Source organism: Anomaloglossus baeobatrachus, chromosome 2 (genome assembly GCF_048569485.1).
Source record: "Anomaloglossus baeobatrachus isolate aAnoBae1 chromosome 2, aAnoBae1.hap1, whole genome shotgun sequence".
Lineage (NCBI taxonomy): Eukaryota > Metazoa > Chordata > Amphibia > Anura > Aromobatidae > Anomaloglossus > Anomaloglossus baeobatrachus.
In genome coordinates, this window is record NC_134354.1 from 553789025 (window position 1) to 553804375 (window position 15351).

General features: G+C 44.3%; 1 protein-coding gene across 1 annotated transcript in view; it reads left to right on the plus strand.

The window, feature by feature from the left end:
- The window catches only part of LOC142289895 (uncharacterized), an 83346-nt gene that overhangs the window by 67810 nt on the left and 185 nt on the right, over nt 1-15351 (plus strand). The window contains exon 4 of the mRNA XM_075333836.1: nt 14941-15348. Within this exon, the coding sequence (XP_075189951.1) occupies nt 14941-15348 (408 nt within the window). The remainder of the gene's footprint in view (nt 1-14940; nt 15349-15351) is intronic.

The window sequence follows — 15351 nt, forward strand, 5'->3', positions numbered from 1 at the left end:
TGGGTGTGGGTGATAACACACAGCCCAGCCTCGTCTCATCACAACGTGCAGTGGAGGACTATGACGAGGAGGAGGATGAAGACATGGAGCAACTCTCCGGCCAAATTGAGGATATGACATGCACACCAGTCATATCCTTGGTTCAGCGTGGCTGGACAGAGGACAGGGTAGATGAGGAGGAGGAGAAGAACAGCATGTTCAGTCATCGTGTTGGTCAGGATACTGAAGTACTGGCTGTTAAGAGTCTGGCACACATGGCTGACTTTATGGTAAGCTGCCTGTCTCGTAACTAGAGATGAGCGAACCGGTCGCGGTTCGGCTCGAGGTCGGTTCGCCGAACGGAGCTCCCGTTCGAGTTCGGTTCGTCGAACGTTCGACGAACCGAACTCTAACCAATAGGCTAGAAGCTAGGGTCACAAGTAGAGATGAGCGAACCGGTCGCGGTTCGGCTCGAGGTCGGCTCGCCGAACGGGGGTCCCGTTCGAGTTCGGTTCGTCGAACGTTCGACGAACCGAACTCTAATTAATAGGCTATAATGGGAGGCAATCACAAACACATAAAAATGCATGATAAATGTACACAAACAGTTAATAAACATTGCCATAACACTTACTGGTCCCCGCGATCCCTCCTGCACTCTGTCTCCTGCCACTAATCCATCCGATGATCGCTGAATCCTCCCGGTGACCGGCACTGCCAGCAGAGAAGCAGGGCCTATCATGACGTCAAAATAGCCATGTGACCAGTCACGTGGCTATTATCTCATTGGCTACAGACTGGTCACATGACTATGACACGTCATGTAGGACCTGCGAGTGCATCTCTCCGGTACACAGTGCACATTTGTGTATCGCCATGTACCGGCGATATGCTTTAGCACACGGTCGACTCCCCGTTCCGTTAGGGACCGGCTGACACAGCCGGTCATTAACGGAGATCACCGTTGCCATAGCAACGCAGTTAGCGGTGACGTCCCTGCTAACCGCGGCTCCGGGAGCACCGTTGCTATGGTAACGCGTCTGTCAGCGTTACCGCTGTTACCGTTAGCAGCACTGATCACTCACGGAGTGAAGGCTGCACGCTGCTTCCCGATTGTAGTGAGGATTGTAGTGAGGATGAGGTGCCCCAGCCCATCAAGTGATGGGCTGGTGCACCTCATCCTCACTACAATCCTCACTACAATCCTGAAGTGCAGTTTCTTCAAATTCATTTAAAGGCACTTGGAGCGCTGAAATTGCTGCTTATAATTTAAGCCTCTATTAAAAACCTCTTATCAGCGCTGGTTTATTGGGGATTTATTGGGCTGACAGGGGGTAATAAAGAAGGAGTCTCTAATGTATCTGTGTATTTTTTTCTATTAAAGTATTTTTTCTCTGTGTGGTGTCTTTTTTTTAACCCTTTATTGGAGATTCTTAATGGCCGGGTCAAACGTGCCTGACATTAAGAATCTCTGGCTTAATACTGGCTAGTAAAACAAAGCCAGTATTAACTCATGATTACCCAACAAGCCACCCGGCTCCAGGGCTGTTGGAAGAGTTGGATACAGCGCCAGATGATGGCGCTTCTATGAGAGCGCCATTTTCTGGGATGGCTGCGGACTGAAATTCGCAGCAGAGGCGCCCAGAAACCTCGGGCTAACCTGTGCTGCGGATTCCAATCCCCAGCTGCCTAGTTGTACCCGGCTGGACACAAAAATGGGGCGAAGCCCACGTCATTTGTTTTTTAATTATTTCATGAAATAAGTGAAATAATTAAAAAAAAAGGGCTTCCCTATATTTTTGGTTCCCAGCCGGGTACAAATAGGCAACTGGGGGTTGGAGGCAGCCCGTGGCTGCATGCTGTACCTGGCTAGCATACAAAAATATGGCGAAGCCCACGTCAATTTTTTGGTGGGCAAAAAACTTCTGCATACAGTCCTGGATGGAGTATGCTGAGCCTTGTAGTTCTGCAGCTGCTGTCTGCTCTTCTCCATACAGACACACAGCAGCTGCAGAACTACAAGGCTCAGCATACTCAGCATACTCCATCCAGGACTGTATGCAGAAGTTTTTTGCTGAAAAACTTATGTGGGCTTCGCCATATTTTTGTATGCTAGCCAGGTACAGGAGGCAGGTACGGCTGCCCCCAACCCCCAGTTGCCTATTTGTACCCGGCTGGGAACCAAAAATAAAGGGAAGCCCTTTTTTTATTATTTCATGAATTTCATGAAATAATTAGAAAACAAATGACGTAGGCTTCGCTCCATTTTTGTGTCCAGCCAGGTACATCTAGGCAGCTGGGGATTGGAATACGCAGCACAGGTTGGCCTGAGCTTTCTGGGCCCCACTGCTGCGAATTGCAGTCTGCAGCCGCCTCAGAAAATGGCACTTTCATGGAAGCGCCATCTTCTGGCGCTGTATCCAACTCTTCCAGCACCTGCCTGCTATACCTGGCTAGCATACAAAAATATGGCGAAGATCACGTCCTTTTTTTGTAGTTTTTTGGCCAAAAAATTAAAAAATGCTTCCCTGGATTTTCTATTGCCAGTGAAGGTAACACCAAGCAGTGGGGGTTAGCAGCCAGTAGCTGCTTGGATTACCCTTAGCTAGCAATACAAAAAATGCAGCGGGAGCCCATATATATTTTTTTCATTATTTATTTAAATAACTAAAAACAAAATGGGCTTCCCTGTATTTTGATTGCTGGACATCACAGTGCTGTAAAAATAAATCTTTAAAAAAAATGACATAGCGCTCCGCGGTATTTTTGATTCTCAGCGCAGATAAAGCAGACAGCTATGGGTTGCCACCCCCATCTGCCTGTCGTTACCTTGGTTGGCAATCAAAATACAGGGAAGCCCATTAATTTTTTCTATTTAAAAAATAGTTAAAAAAAAAATGACGTTAAGTCCCCCCATTTTTGATAGCCAGATAGGGTAAAGCAGACGTCTGTAGCCTGAAAACCACAGCTGGCAGCTTTACCGTGGTTGGGGATCCAATGTGGAGGTCCCCCCAGGCTCTTTTTTTATAATTATTTTATAAATATTAATAATTACACAAAAAAAGTAGGGTCCCCTCCAAATTGGATCACCAGCCAAGGTAAAGCAGACAGCTGTGGTCTGGTATTCTCAGGGTGGGAAGGTCCATAGTTATTGGGCCTTCACAGCCTAAAAATAGCAAGCCGCAGGCACCCCAGACGTGGCGCATCCACTAGATGCGCCAATCCTGGCGCTTCACCCCAGCTCATCCCGTGCCCTGGTGCAGTGGCAAACGGGGTAATAAATCGGGTCCATACTAGCTGTAAAGTCACCTGAGATCAAGCCCAGCAGTTTGTGATGTCATGGCGTCTATTAGATACCCAACATCATAAACTGTCAGTACTAACAAAAACAAAAAATCGACAAAAGAAATTTATTTGAAAAAACAGTCCCCAAAACATTTCCTCTTTCACCAATTTATTGTAAGAAAAAAAATAAAGGGGTCCCACGATGACTCTGGACCGTCTAAAATATGGGGGGGAGACACTCAGGGAATGTATCCCCCATTTTCTAGGAGTGCGGACCCTTCATGTGAGGAGTGGGGGTGCAATGAATGCACTCACTCTCCCCGGGTCCACAGCAGCAGAGTCCATGTCGTAATGGTTGCTACCAAAGCTGCAATGCCCTGCTCATGAGGTAAGGGCATGCCTAATCAGGAGAACTACTGTAGAGGAAGCTCTGCTCACTGGTATATAGGTGCTCAGAGGTAATAATAGATAAAATTAGTGAGTAACCTCGGCACTCTAAATCTCCCAGACTAAGTCAGTAAGTCACAATGGATAGTAATGCAAAATCACTCTTTATTGGTCCGTATTAAGAACATTTTTTTTTTCATAAGCATATATGTTTTTGTCCAAAACAAGTTACAAATGACGTTTCGGCCTGAGCCTTCGTCAGATTGGACTTATCTGCATGTAATCATGAAAAATGACAATAATCAGTATCACATAAGAGTGAGAGAACAAAAATATAAACTCGAACAATGTAGAGGTACAATTGGGATGCAGCAAAAAAATTGCAACACAGCAAGAAATGAAACACATGATACAAATGTCATAATACAGTACAAGGACAATATAGTAATGACAAATATGGGGTCAGAGTAGGCTTAGACAGCTCGGGTACGAAAGAGATGTCAATCATAAAGTAACATGTGCAGTAGGTGTAGAGCTACACTATGCATGGCAGAGCTAATGGGTAGACCGACCATAGAAAAAGAACGGAGAAAAAGTGGAGAAAAAGTGGAGAAAAAGTGGAGAAAAAGTGGAGAAAAAATGGAGAAAAAGTGGAGAAAAAGTGGAGAAAAAGTGGAGAAAAAGTGGAGAAAAAGTGGAGAAAAAATGGAGAAAAAGTGGAGAAAAAGTGGAGAAAAAATGGAGAAAAAATGGAGAAAAAGTGGAGAAAAAGTGGAGAAAAAGTGGAGAAAAAGTGGAGAAAAAGTGGAGAAAAAGTGGAGAAAAAGTGGAGAAAAAGTGGAGAAAAAATGGAGAAAAAGTGGAGAAAAAGTGGAGAAAAAATGGAGAAAAAGTGGAGAAAAAGTGGAGAAAAAGTGGAGAAAAAGTGGAGAAAAAGTGGAGAAAAAATGGAGAAAAAATGGAGAAAAAGTGGAGAAAAAATGGAGAAAAAGTGGAGAAAAAATGGAGAACAAGTGGAGAAAAAGTGAAGAAAAAATGGAGAAAAAGTGGAGAAAAAGTGGAGAAAAAGTGGAGAAAAAGTGGAGAAAAAGTGGAGAAAAAATGGAGAAAAAATGGAGAAAAAGTGGAGAAAAAATGGAGAAAAAGAGGAGAAAAAGTGGAGAAAAAGTGGAGAAAAAATAGAGAAAAAGTGGAGAAAAAGTGGAGAAAAAGTGGAGAAAAAGTGGAGAAAAAATGGAGAAAAAGTGGAGAAAAAGTGGAGAAAAAGTGGAGAAAAAGTGGAGAAAAAATGGAGAAAAAGTGGAGAAAAAATGGAGAAAAAATGGAGAAAAAGTGGAGAAAAAGTGGAGAAAAAGTGGAGAAAAAGTGGAGAAAAAGTGGAGAAAAAGTGGAGAAAAAATGGAGAAAAAATGGAGAAAAAATGGAGAAAAAGTGGAGAAAAAGTGGAGAAAAAGTGGAGAAAAAATGGAGAAAAAGTGGAGAAAAAATGGAGAAAAAGTGGAGAAAAAGTGGAGAAAAAGTGGAGAAAAAGTGGAGAAAAAGTGGAGAAAAAGTGGAGAAAAAGTGGAGAAAAAGTGGAGAAAAAAATAGAGAAAAAGTGGAGAAAAAATAGAGAAAAAGTGGAGAAAAAATGAAGAAAAAATTGAGAAAAAGTGGTGAAAAAGTGAAGAGAAAGTGGAGAAAAAATGGAGAAAAAATGGAGAAAAAATGGAGAAAAAGTGGAGAAAAAGTGGAGAAAAAATGGAGAAAAAATGGAGAAAAAATGGAGAAAAAATAGAGAAAAAGTGGAGAAAAAATGGAGAAAAAATGGAGAAAAAGTGGTGAAAAAGTGAAGAGAAAGTGGAGAAAAAATGGAGAAAAAATGGAGAAAAAATGGAGAAAAAGTGGAGAAAAAATGGAGAAAAAATGGAGAAAAAATGGAGAAAAAGTGGAGAAAAAATGAAGAAAAAATTGAGAAAAAGTGGTGAAAAAGTGAAGAGAAAGTGGAGAAAAAATGGAGAAAAAATGGAGAAAAAGTGGAGAAAAAGTGGAGAAAAAATGGAGAAAAAATGGAGAAAAAATGGAGAAAAAATAGAGAAAAAGTGGAGAAAAAATGGAGAAAAAATGGAGAAAAAGTGGTGAAAAAGTGAAGAGAAAGTGGAGAAAAAATGGAGAAAAAATGGAGAAAAAGTGGAGAAAAAATGGAGAAAAAATGGAGAAAAAATGGAGAAAAAGTGGAGAAAAAATGGAGAAAAAGTGGAGAAGAAGTGGAGAAGTGGAGAAGAAGTGGAGAAGAAGTGGAGAAGTGTTTGTTTATGCCAGATGGGAGATAAATAATTTTTTACCGGCGCTGTCATTTACTGTAACGTGATCATCGGTGCACGGTGTATACCTGTGATCACGTGAGCGGGGACCGGAAAAACCGTCCTGAATCATGATCTCCAGGGTCTCAGCTAGCCCTGAAACCCCGGAGATTTTCTGACGCTGGGGGGCGTTATTCACTTATTTCTGCCTGCTGTTTATAAACGGCAGATCAGAATAAGGCTACATTAACACGACTGATCCATTTTTGTGGTCTGCAAAAAACAGTCCGTTTTTTTTCACGGGTGCATCCGTGTGGCATCCGTTTCCGTTCTGTAGACGGTCCGTATGTCATCTGTTTGTCATCCGTGTGCCTTCCGTTTTTTTTGTGTACTGCAAAAAAACTGAATGAGGGTAAATGCATAAATTTACCCAGGATCCATAGCTTCATCCTACATGAGGCGGTCACATGTTCACTCCAGTGCCATTTTCTACTGCTTTTCACAGCGTAGAGCGCTATGGTGATTTTCTTGTGCTTGTGCACTTCATATCAGTCTTTTCTGTCATTATAATGGCAGAAAGACACATAATGTCCCACTCTCCTGCATTTTGTAATTTTGCACCCTTTGGTGCCTTTCATGTGGCACTAAGGGGTGCTTAGCTTTGTATTTAGCCAAAAAAATGAAAAAAAAAAATGACGTAGGGTTCCCCCTATTTTTGTAGCCAGCTAGGGTAAAGCAGACGGCTGCAGCCTGCAGACCACAGCTGTCAACCTCACCTTGGCTGGTAATCCAAAACTGAGGGCACCCCACGCTGTTATTTTAAATTAAATAAATAAAAAACACGTAGGGGTCCCCCCAAAATTGGATCACCAGCCAAGGTAAAGCAGACAGCTGGGGTCTGATATTCTCAGACTAAGGAGGTCCATGGTTATTGGACTCTCCCCAGCCTAAAAATAGCAGGCCGCAGCCGCCCCAGAAGTGGCGCATCCATTAGATGCGCCAATCCTGGTGCTTCGCCCCAGCTCATCCCGCGCCCTGGTGCGGTGGCAAACGGGGTAATATATGGGGTTAATACCAGATGTGTAATGTCACCTGGCATCAAGCCCTGGGGTTGGTGAGGTCAGGCGTCTATCAGATACCCGACATCACCAACCCAGTCAGTAATAAAAAAAAATAGACGACAAACACATTTTTATTTGAAAAAACACTCCCCAAAACATTCCCTCTTTAACCAATTTATTAGAAAGAAAAACAAATCCAGGTCTGGTGTAATCCAAGGGGTTGCCATGACGATCCACACTGTCCCAGTCAATGAAGAGCAGGATGTTCCCCATTGGCTGGGAGAGCAGTGCAGTGACCTGAGCTAACATCAATGGGTCAGCCCAGGTCACTGCAGGGGATGACAAGTGCTGCTGTCAGCAAGGTACATTACCTGCGCTGATCTCCAGCACACTGACAGCACCTGTCACTGAGTTCAATGACCGGCGCCTTCACACCAAGTATCGCGAGAGGCCCGTGACGTCATCGCTAGTCAGTCTCGGGTCGGAAGCGAGAGAAGGTGATGTGACAAGCGGCGGCCATGGAGGACAGTGACAGCGCTGATGTCGGGATGGCGGGACTTCATCACCGCAGGTAAGCCGAGCGGGACCGTGTGTGTGTGTGTGTGTGTGTGTGTGTGAACATGCCGCGGGCAGGAGGGGGCGGAGCGAGCTGAGCAGGGAAGTGTGGGCTTCCTGCACGTAACTAGGATAAACATCGGGTTAATAACCAAAGCGCTTTGGTTGGATACCCGATGTTTATCTTGGTTACCAGCTTCTGGCAGGCTGCCAGCGATGGCTTCTGCACACTGTAGCTGTAAAAAGCCCTGCTAGAACCGTTCTCGAACGTATCTAGAAATATCGAGCTTTTGCAAAAAGCTCGAGTTCTAGTTCGATCTCGAACAGCCCCCAAAATCACTCGAGCCTAGAACTGGAGAACCTCGAACCGCGAACCGCGCTCAATTCTACTCGTGACCCTCGCGTTAAGAACATCTTGGCCGACAATCATTACTGGTTGGTAACACTGTTAGACCCACGCTACAAGGAGAACTTTATGTCTCTTTTTCCCGAGGTGGAGAGGTCAGCCAAAATGCAGAAGTTCCGGAAGGCCATAGTCACGGAAGTAGGCAAAGCATTCCCATCACAAAATGCTAGCGGCATAGGTCAGGAATCAGTGGACAACCAAGGCGTACAGCCGAGAGGGGCACAAGTCCAATCCGCCAGAGGTAGGGGAACAGTCTTTAAGATGTGGGACAGTTTTCTTAGCCCCTCATGTACCACAGCCCCTGAGGTGCGGGGTAGTGCCACAAGAAATCCTAAGTTTGCCCAGATGCTCAAGGAGTACCTTGCAGATCGAACAACTGTACTCCGACATTCCTCTGTGCCTTACAATTATTGGGTATCCAAGCTGGACACTTGGCATGAATTGGCTCTCTACGCCTTGGAAGTTCTGGCCTGCCCTGCCGCTAGCGTTTTGTCAGAGCGTGTTTTTAGTGCCGCAGGTGGAATCATTACAGATAAACGCACCCGCCTGTCAACTGAAAATGCTGACAGGCTGACTCTGATCAAGATGAACAAGGGTTGGATTGGGCCAGACTTCACCACACCACCAGCAAATGAGAGCTGAATTTAAAGTTTGTAACGGGAATTTGCCATGTACCTCCAGTCACCCATGGGTACACACTTCTGGACTTTGGATAATCGCTGGACTGCTCCTCCTTCTCCTCATGCGCCACCATTATGACCGTTACAATAGTTAGGCCGTTGTTTCAGGTATACCCCCAGTGGTAAATCTTTTCCCCCATTCTTTGAGAATGGACATTACAACGACAGGAGACCCGATCCTTTGCAATGGGAACAATGTTTTGAGGCCCTCATGCACATCTCTATCCAGGGACAATGTGGAGACTCCCATTTTTTGGCTGCCCTGCCAAAGGGCTATACTACAATAGACCCACATCCTTACAATGGGCACTTCAGGTTTACAGGCCATCATGCACGTCTCTATCCAGGGACAATGTGGAGCCTCCCAATTTTTGGCTGCCCTGCCAAAGGGCTATACTACAATAGACCCACTTCCTTACAATGGGCACTTCAGGATTACAGGCCCTCATGCACGTCTCTATCCAGGGACAATGTGGAGCCTCCCAATTTTTGGCTGCCCTGCCAAAGGACTATACTACAATAGACCCACTTCCTTACAATGGGCACTTCAGGTTTACAGGCCCTCATGCACGTCTCTATCCAGGGACAATGTGGAGCCTCATAATTTTTGGCTGCCCTGGCAAAGGGCTATACTACAATAGACCCACTTCCTTACAATGGGCACTTCAGGTTTACAGGCCCTCATGCACGTCTCTATCCAGGGACAATGTGGAGCCTACCAATTTTTGCTGCCCTGCCAAAGGGCTTTACTACAATAGACCCACTTCCTTACAATGGGCACTTCAGGTTTACAGGCCATCATGCACGTCTCTATCCAGGGACAATGTGGAGCCTCCCAATTTTTGGCTGCCCTACCAAAGGGCTATACTACAATAGACCCACTTCCTTACAATGGGCACTTCAGGTTTACAGGCCCTCATGCACATCTCTATCCAGGGTCAATGTGGAGCCTCCCAATTTTTGGCTGCCCTGCCAAAGGGCTATACTACAATAGACCCACTTCCTTACAATGGGCACTTCAGGTTTACAGGCCCTCATGCACGTCTTTATCCAGGGACAATGTGGAGCCTACCAATTTTTGCTGCCCTGCCAAAGGGCTTTACTACAATAGACCCACTTCCTTACAATGGGCACTTCAGGTTTACAGGCCATCATGCACGTCTCTATCCAGGGACAATGTGGAGCCTCCCAATTTTTGGCTGCCCTGCCAAAGGGCTATACTACAATAGACCCACTTCCTTACAATGGGCACTTCAGGTTTACAGGCCCTCATGCACATCTCTATCCAGGGTCAATGTGGAGCCTCCCAATTTTTGGCTGCCCTGCCAAAGGGCTATACTACAATAGACCCACTTCCTTACAATGGGCACTTCAGGTTTACAGGCCATCATGCACGTCTCTATCAAGGGACAATGTGGAGCCTCCCAATTTTTGGCTGCCCTGCCAAAGGGCTATACTACAATAGACCCACTTCCTTACAATGGGCACTTCAGGTTTACAGGCCCTCATGCACGTCTGTATGCAGGGGCATTAGTGAACCTCACAATTTTGGACTGCCCTGGCAAAGGAAAATACTACAAAGACTCACTTCCTCAAAATGGGCACATTAGACTCAAGAGGCCTTCATGTACGTCTCTTCTCAGGGACATCGGAGTGCCACACAATGTTTTCACGTAAAATCTTTTATGTAATCTCAAAAAGTAACATACACCAGCTCTATCTCACTATTGGGTATGTGCCCTTAACATTTCCACCATGAAAATTCATTTTGGTGTCATTTAGGAAGGTTTTCTGGCGAGTCTGTAAAAATGGCATAAAACTCAGATAAAATTGTTCACAGCTGTGACTTTTGAGTGATAAATGCTTCAAGGGGTCTTCCCCATGCTGTTGCCATGTCATTTGAGCACTCTTCTGAGACTTTTGTGACATTTTTAGATTTTCTACATGCTGCCGGGGGGTCATTTCATAAAAATACTCGGGTCTCCCATAGGATAACATTGGGCTCGGTGCTCGGGCCGAGTACACGAGTATCTTGGGATGCTCGGCCTGAGCCTCGAGCACCCGAGCTTTTTAGTACTCGCTCATCACTAATCATTATATAACCTTTTTTTCCTGATATCAGGAAATCTAAAGAAAAAAACAGAATGTCTATTTTTTACATTTTTTTTCATGTGATTACAATGGACCATTAACAACATTTTAAATTGTGTTCCCATTTCAATAGAAAATATGCTATATACTAGAATTTTTTTATATGGACGTGGCTAGAAACAGCAATTTAGAATAGTGATGTATTTTTTTATTATTTTCCTTAGCTTTTTTTAATTCATTTAGTTCTGTAATTTATTTTGTACATCATGACCCCCTTAATGTTTTTAAAACCTTTTACTTGGAGCAGGCAGTTATGTGATCGCAAGTATGTGATTTGCATACTTTTGGCCACCTTCTTGACGTGTACAGCTTTGCTCAATACACTTGTATTAAGCAAGGCAGAGCACGTCTATTATGTATGGCAAATTGCATCGGAGATCTTGATAGCATGCAATATGTGCGCTGTCAGAATTCACAAGTCTGTAGTCACATATAGTGATTGCAGACTTGAACCTTAAGCCTGGACAACCCCTTTACGTAATATAGTTAACAAAATTGAATTAAATTAATTACTTTAGTTAACTACTTTAAGTTATAGAGTTAACTACACAAGTCTCATATACCCATCAGATACACTGATTTATAAGAATTATAAACCATCAGATAACAAATGCCATTCCTCCATAGTGTTCTATAGGTGTGACGCATTGTTTATCAGTTTCATCCCCACACAAGAGAACCTAAATTAAATATGACCACGTAGATCAATGATTGTGTAGGTGTTTCCTAAGGTTAATTTCTAGGACTCCTGTGGTTTCCCATCTATACTCTTGTCCTGGATAAACTCCTAGAGTCCCACAGCTTCCGGTATCATCTTTATGTTGATATCACCTCTTTACTAAGCAAAATCATGCAATGTCTGTCTGCTATTTCATCCTTCTCTTCTGCTCAATTTTGGATATCCTTCCACGAGCTTCTTATAATAGTTGGTAGGATTTTGGGCCCATTCCTCCTGACAGAACTGGTGTAACTGAGCCATTTTGTAGGTCGCTTTGATCGCACCTGCCTTTGCAGCTTTGCTCACACATATTTAATAGGATTGAGATCAGGACTTTGTGATGGCCACTCCAAAACATTGACTTTGTTATCCTTAAGCCACTTTGTAACCAGTTTGGCATTATGCTTTTGATCATTGTCAATTTAGAAGACCCTTTTCCACCCAACCTCTAAGTTCCATGCTGATGTCTTGAGATGTTGCTTCAATATTGCCACATAATTTTCTTTCCTCATGATGCCATCTATTTTGTGAGTTGCACTAGTCCCTCCTGCAGCAAAACAATCCTACAACATGATGCAGACACTCCCATGTTTCACAGTTGGGATGGTTTTCTTAGGCTTCAAAGCGTCTCCCTTTTTCCCTCAAACGTAATGGTGGTCATTATGGCCAACTAGTTCAATTTTAGTTTTGTAAAACCACAGGACATGTCTACAAAAATGAAGGTCTTTGTTCCTGTGTGCATTTGCAAACATTAATCTGGCTTATTTATGTTTCTTTTGGAGTAATGGCTTCTTCCTGGCAAAGTTTCCTTTCAGCCCATGTTGTTACAGTACTCGTTTCACTGTGGATAATGACACAATTTTACCAGCTTCCACCAGGAAGGTTTAAATTTGCATTGATGCCCCTGCTGGACCCACACTAACATTTTTACGCCTAACTATACCAGGATCTCCCCCTTCATGATTTCCTAGTCCACTGCCTGCTCAGTATTTATTGAAACAAACTATTTTTTTCCCTGTGTTTCTTTTTTTAACTTTACACTTATAATGTTAGTAATGGATGTGTCCAATATACACTTCTCTATTACTAACCCTTGAGCTAGCTGCCTGCTAACATTACACAGCTTACATCAACTCTCTAACCTGTTATCCAGATTGTTTCCGCACCAAGGAAATTGGACTAAACCAAGTAGAGTGCCAGAATTGGCGCATCTAATGTGAGGCACTAATTCTGGGGCAGCTGCAGGCTGTTATTTTTAGGCTGTGAAGGGCTAGATAACCATGGGCACTAGATCCACAGTTTCTCACACACAGGGACATCAGTACATCAGTAACTCAGTGACATCACCTCGCGTGAGAAATTCTGGGTCTGGCGCTGATCAGAAGTTACCTCTAGAGTCAGTACTGGTCAGCGCCAGACCCAAAAAAATTTTCATGTATAATGATGTCACTGAGTTACTCACATCATGAAATGAGAAATTTTGTTCCTGTCACTGACCTAGAGTGAACTATGGAGCTTCGTTCTCTGAACAAGGCTTCATTGGTTGGAGCACAGTTTTGGTTGATGTTGTGGGACCACTACACAATGGATTACATTGGATCTTCATGGTAATGTGGTGAGACTTTATTCAGATAAACTATTTGGCCCTGTGTATCTGTGTGTATTTTTACATGACAGTTACTTGATTAGTAATGTGGGTGTCTGATAGATTCCTCTTCGTTACTAACCCCTGGTCTTGATTTCAGCTGAGTTTGCAAAGCTGACATCAACCCCCAAAAATATTACCCCAGTTGTCCCTGCTCCCTGCACACATAGCCAAACTAAACATCGGGTAATTAACCCGATGTGTACTGTGGTTAGGAGTGCAGGGAACAGGGAGCTGGCACTAGCAGTGTGAGAGCGGCGAACGCTGGTAACGAAGGTAAATATCGGGTAACCAAGGGAAGGTCTTCTTGGTTACCCGATGTTTACCGTGGTTACCAGTGTCCGCAGAAGCCGGCTCCCTGCTGCCTGCACACGTAGCAGAGTACACATTGGGTAATTAACCCGATGTGTACTGTGACTAGGTGTGCAGGGAGCCAGCGCTAAGCGGTGTGCGCTGGTAACCAAGGTAAATATCGGGTTGGTTACCCGATATTTACCTTAGTTACTAAGCGCAGCATGCTCCCATGTGTAGCGACGCTCCAGCGATCCCTGCCAGGTCAGGTTGCTGGTGGGATCACTGACGCATCGCTTAGTGTGACATCTCACCAGCAACCTCCTAGCAACTTACCAGCGATCCCTATCAGGTTGTATCGTTGTTGGGATCGCTGGTAAGTTGTTTAGTGTGACTGGGCCTTTAGAGTAAAGTCAGAGAACCAAAGAATCAATGCATTTTGTGTCCTAAATGGGGCTTTACACGCTGCAACATCGCTAATGCGGAGTTGTTGGGGTTACGGAATTTGTGACGCACATCCGGCCGCATTAGCGATGTTGCTGCGTGTGACACCGATGAGCGATTTTGCATCGTTGCAAAAACGTTCAAAATCGCTCATCGGTGACATGGGGGTCCATTCTCGATTATCTTTACTGCAGCAGTAACGATGTAGTTCGTCACTCCTGCGGCAGCACACATCGCTATGTGTGATGCCGCAGGAACAAGGAACCTCTCCTTACCTGCCTCCCGGCCGCTATGAGGAAGGAAGGAGGTGGGCGGGATGTTCCGGCAACTCATCTCCGCCCCTCCGCTTCTATTGGGTCGGCCGCTCAGTGACATCGCTGTGACGCCGCACGGACCGCCCCCTTAGAAAGGAGGCGGTTCGCCGGTCACTGCGACGTTGCTGGGCAGGTAAGTATGTGTGATGGGTCTGCGCAATGTTGTGCGGCACGGGCAGCGATTTGCCCGTGTCGCACAACAGATGGGGGCGGGTACCCACGCTAGCGATATCGGGACCGATATCGCAGCGTGTAAAGTAGCCTTAAGGGTAATAACATTTTTTTTTGTTTGCTTTATAAGCAGTGTTTGGGGTTATCTCCACACAAGCAGTCACTGTTCCCCAGGGACAAAAAAGACAAAGCCAAGATGGCTCGTGGAAGCAATATCATCAAGTCATATCATTCAAAGACCATTGAGGTTTGGGCTATCTAAGGATTCCAGCTGGTGGGAAAACAATGCAATCCGGTGTTGGACCTGTTTTCAAGCAGCAGAAGGACGAAGGAAGAGACAACACTGAGCAACATGGCTGCCGGACGAGTGATTATCAACTTCACCACAGTGAAACACCTAAGTAAAAATAGCACATTAAACCTTGTAATTCCCAACACATATAAGTCCACAGACATGCTCTGGTCCACTTTGCTGGACCAGGCATTGATAAGTTCTACATCAGTAGAAGTATTTTTCAAAAAATAAAAAAATCAGCTCTATATGCTTGGTAAGCTAGGAATCATTGTGCAGAGATTCTACAAATTTTCACTGCCAATGCTGTCTACAGACAAAAGTGGAAGAGACAGAGCAAGTTAAAATTGAGAGAGAAGCAGATCTCCATGCTTGAGTCACAACAACTGCTGGAGATGAAAAAACATTCTGATGATATTCAGAAAAAGCTGACTCAGTTTAATGGTGAGGTCAAAGAAAAGAATGCGACAATTGATCAGTTGAATGTCAAACTTGCTGCTAGTTCTAAAAAGATCACTAGTATGCAGAATATCATCAATGATTTTTCAAGCATGTTGCCTTCCTTATTGTCTGAGAAACCAAGGCCTGATTCTAAACCAGTCTTGCCCTATATTGGGCAACAAAGGGGGAGAGATAGAATAAATGATGGATATAACAAATGTAAAAGTGAGCATGTGATTTCTAAAAGTA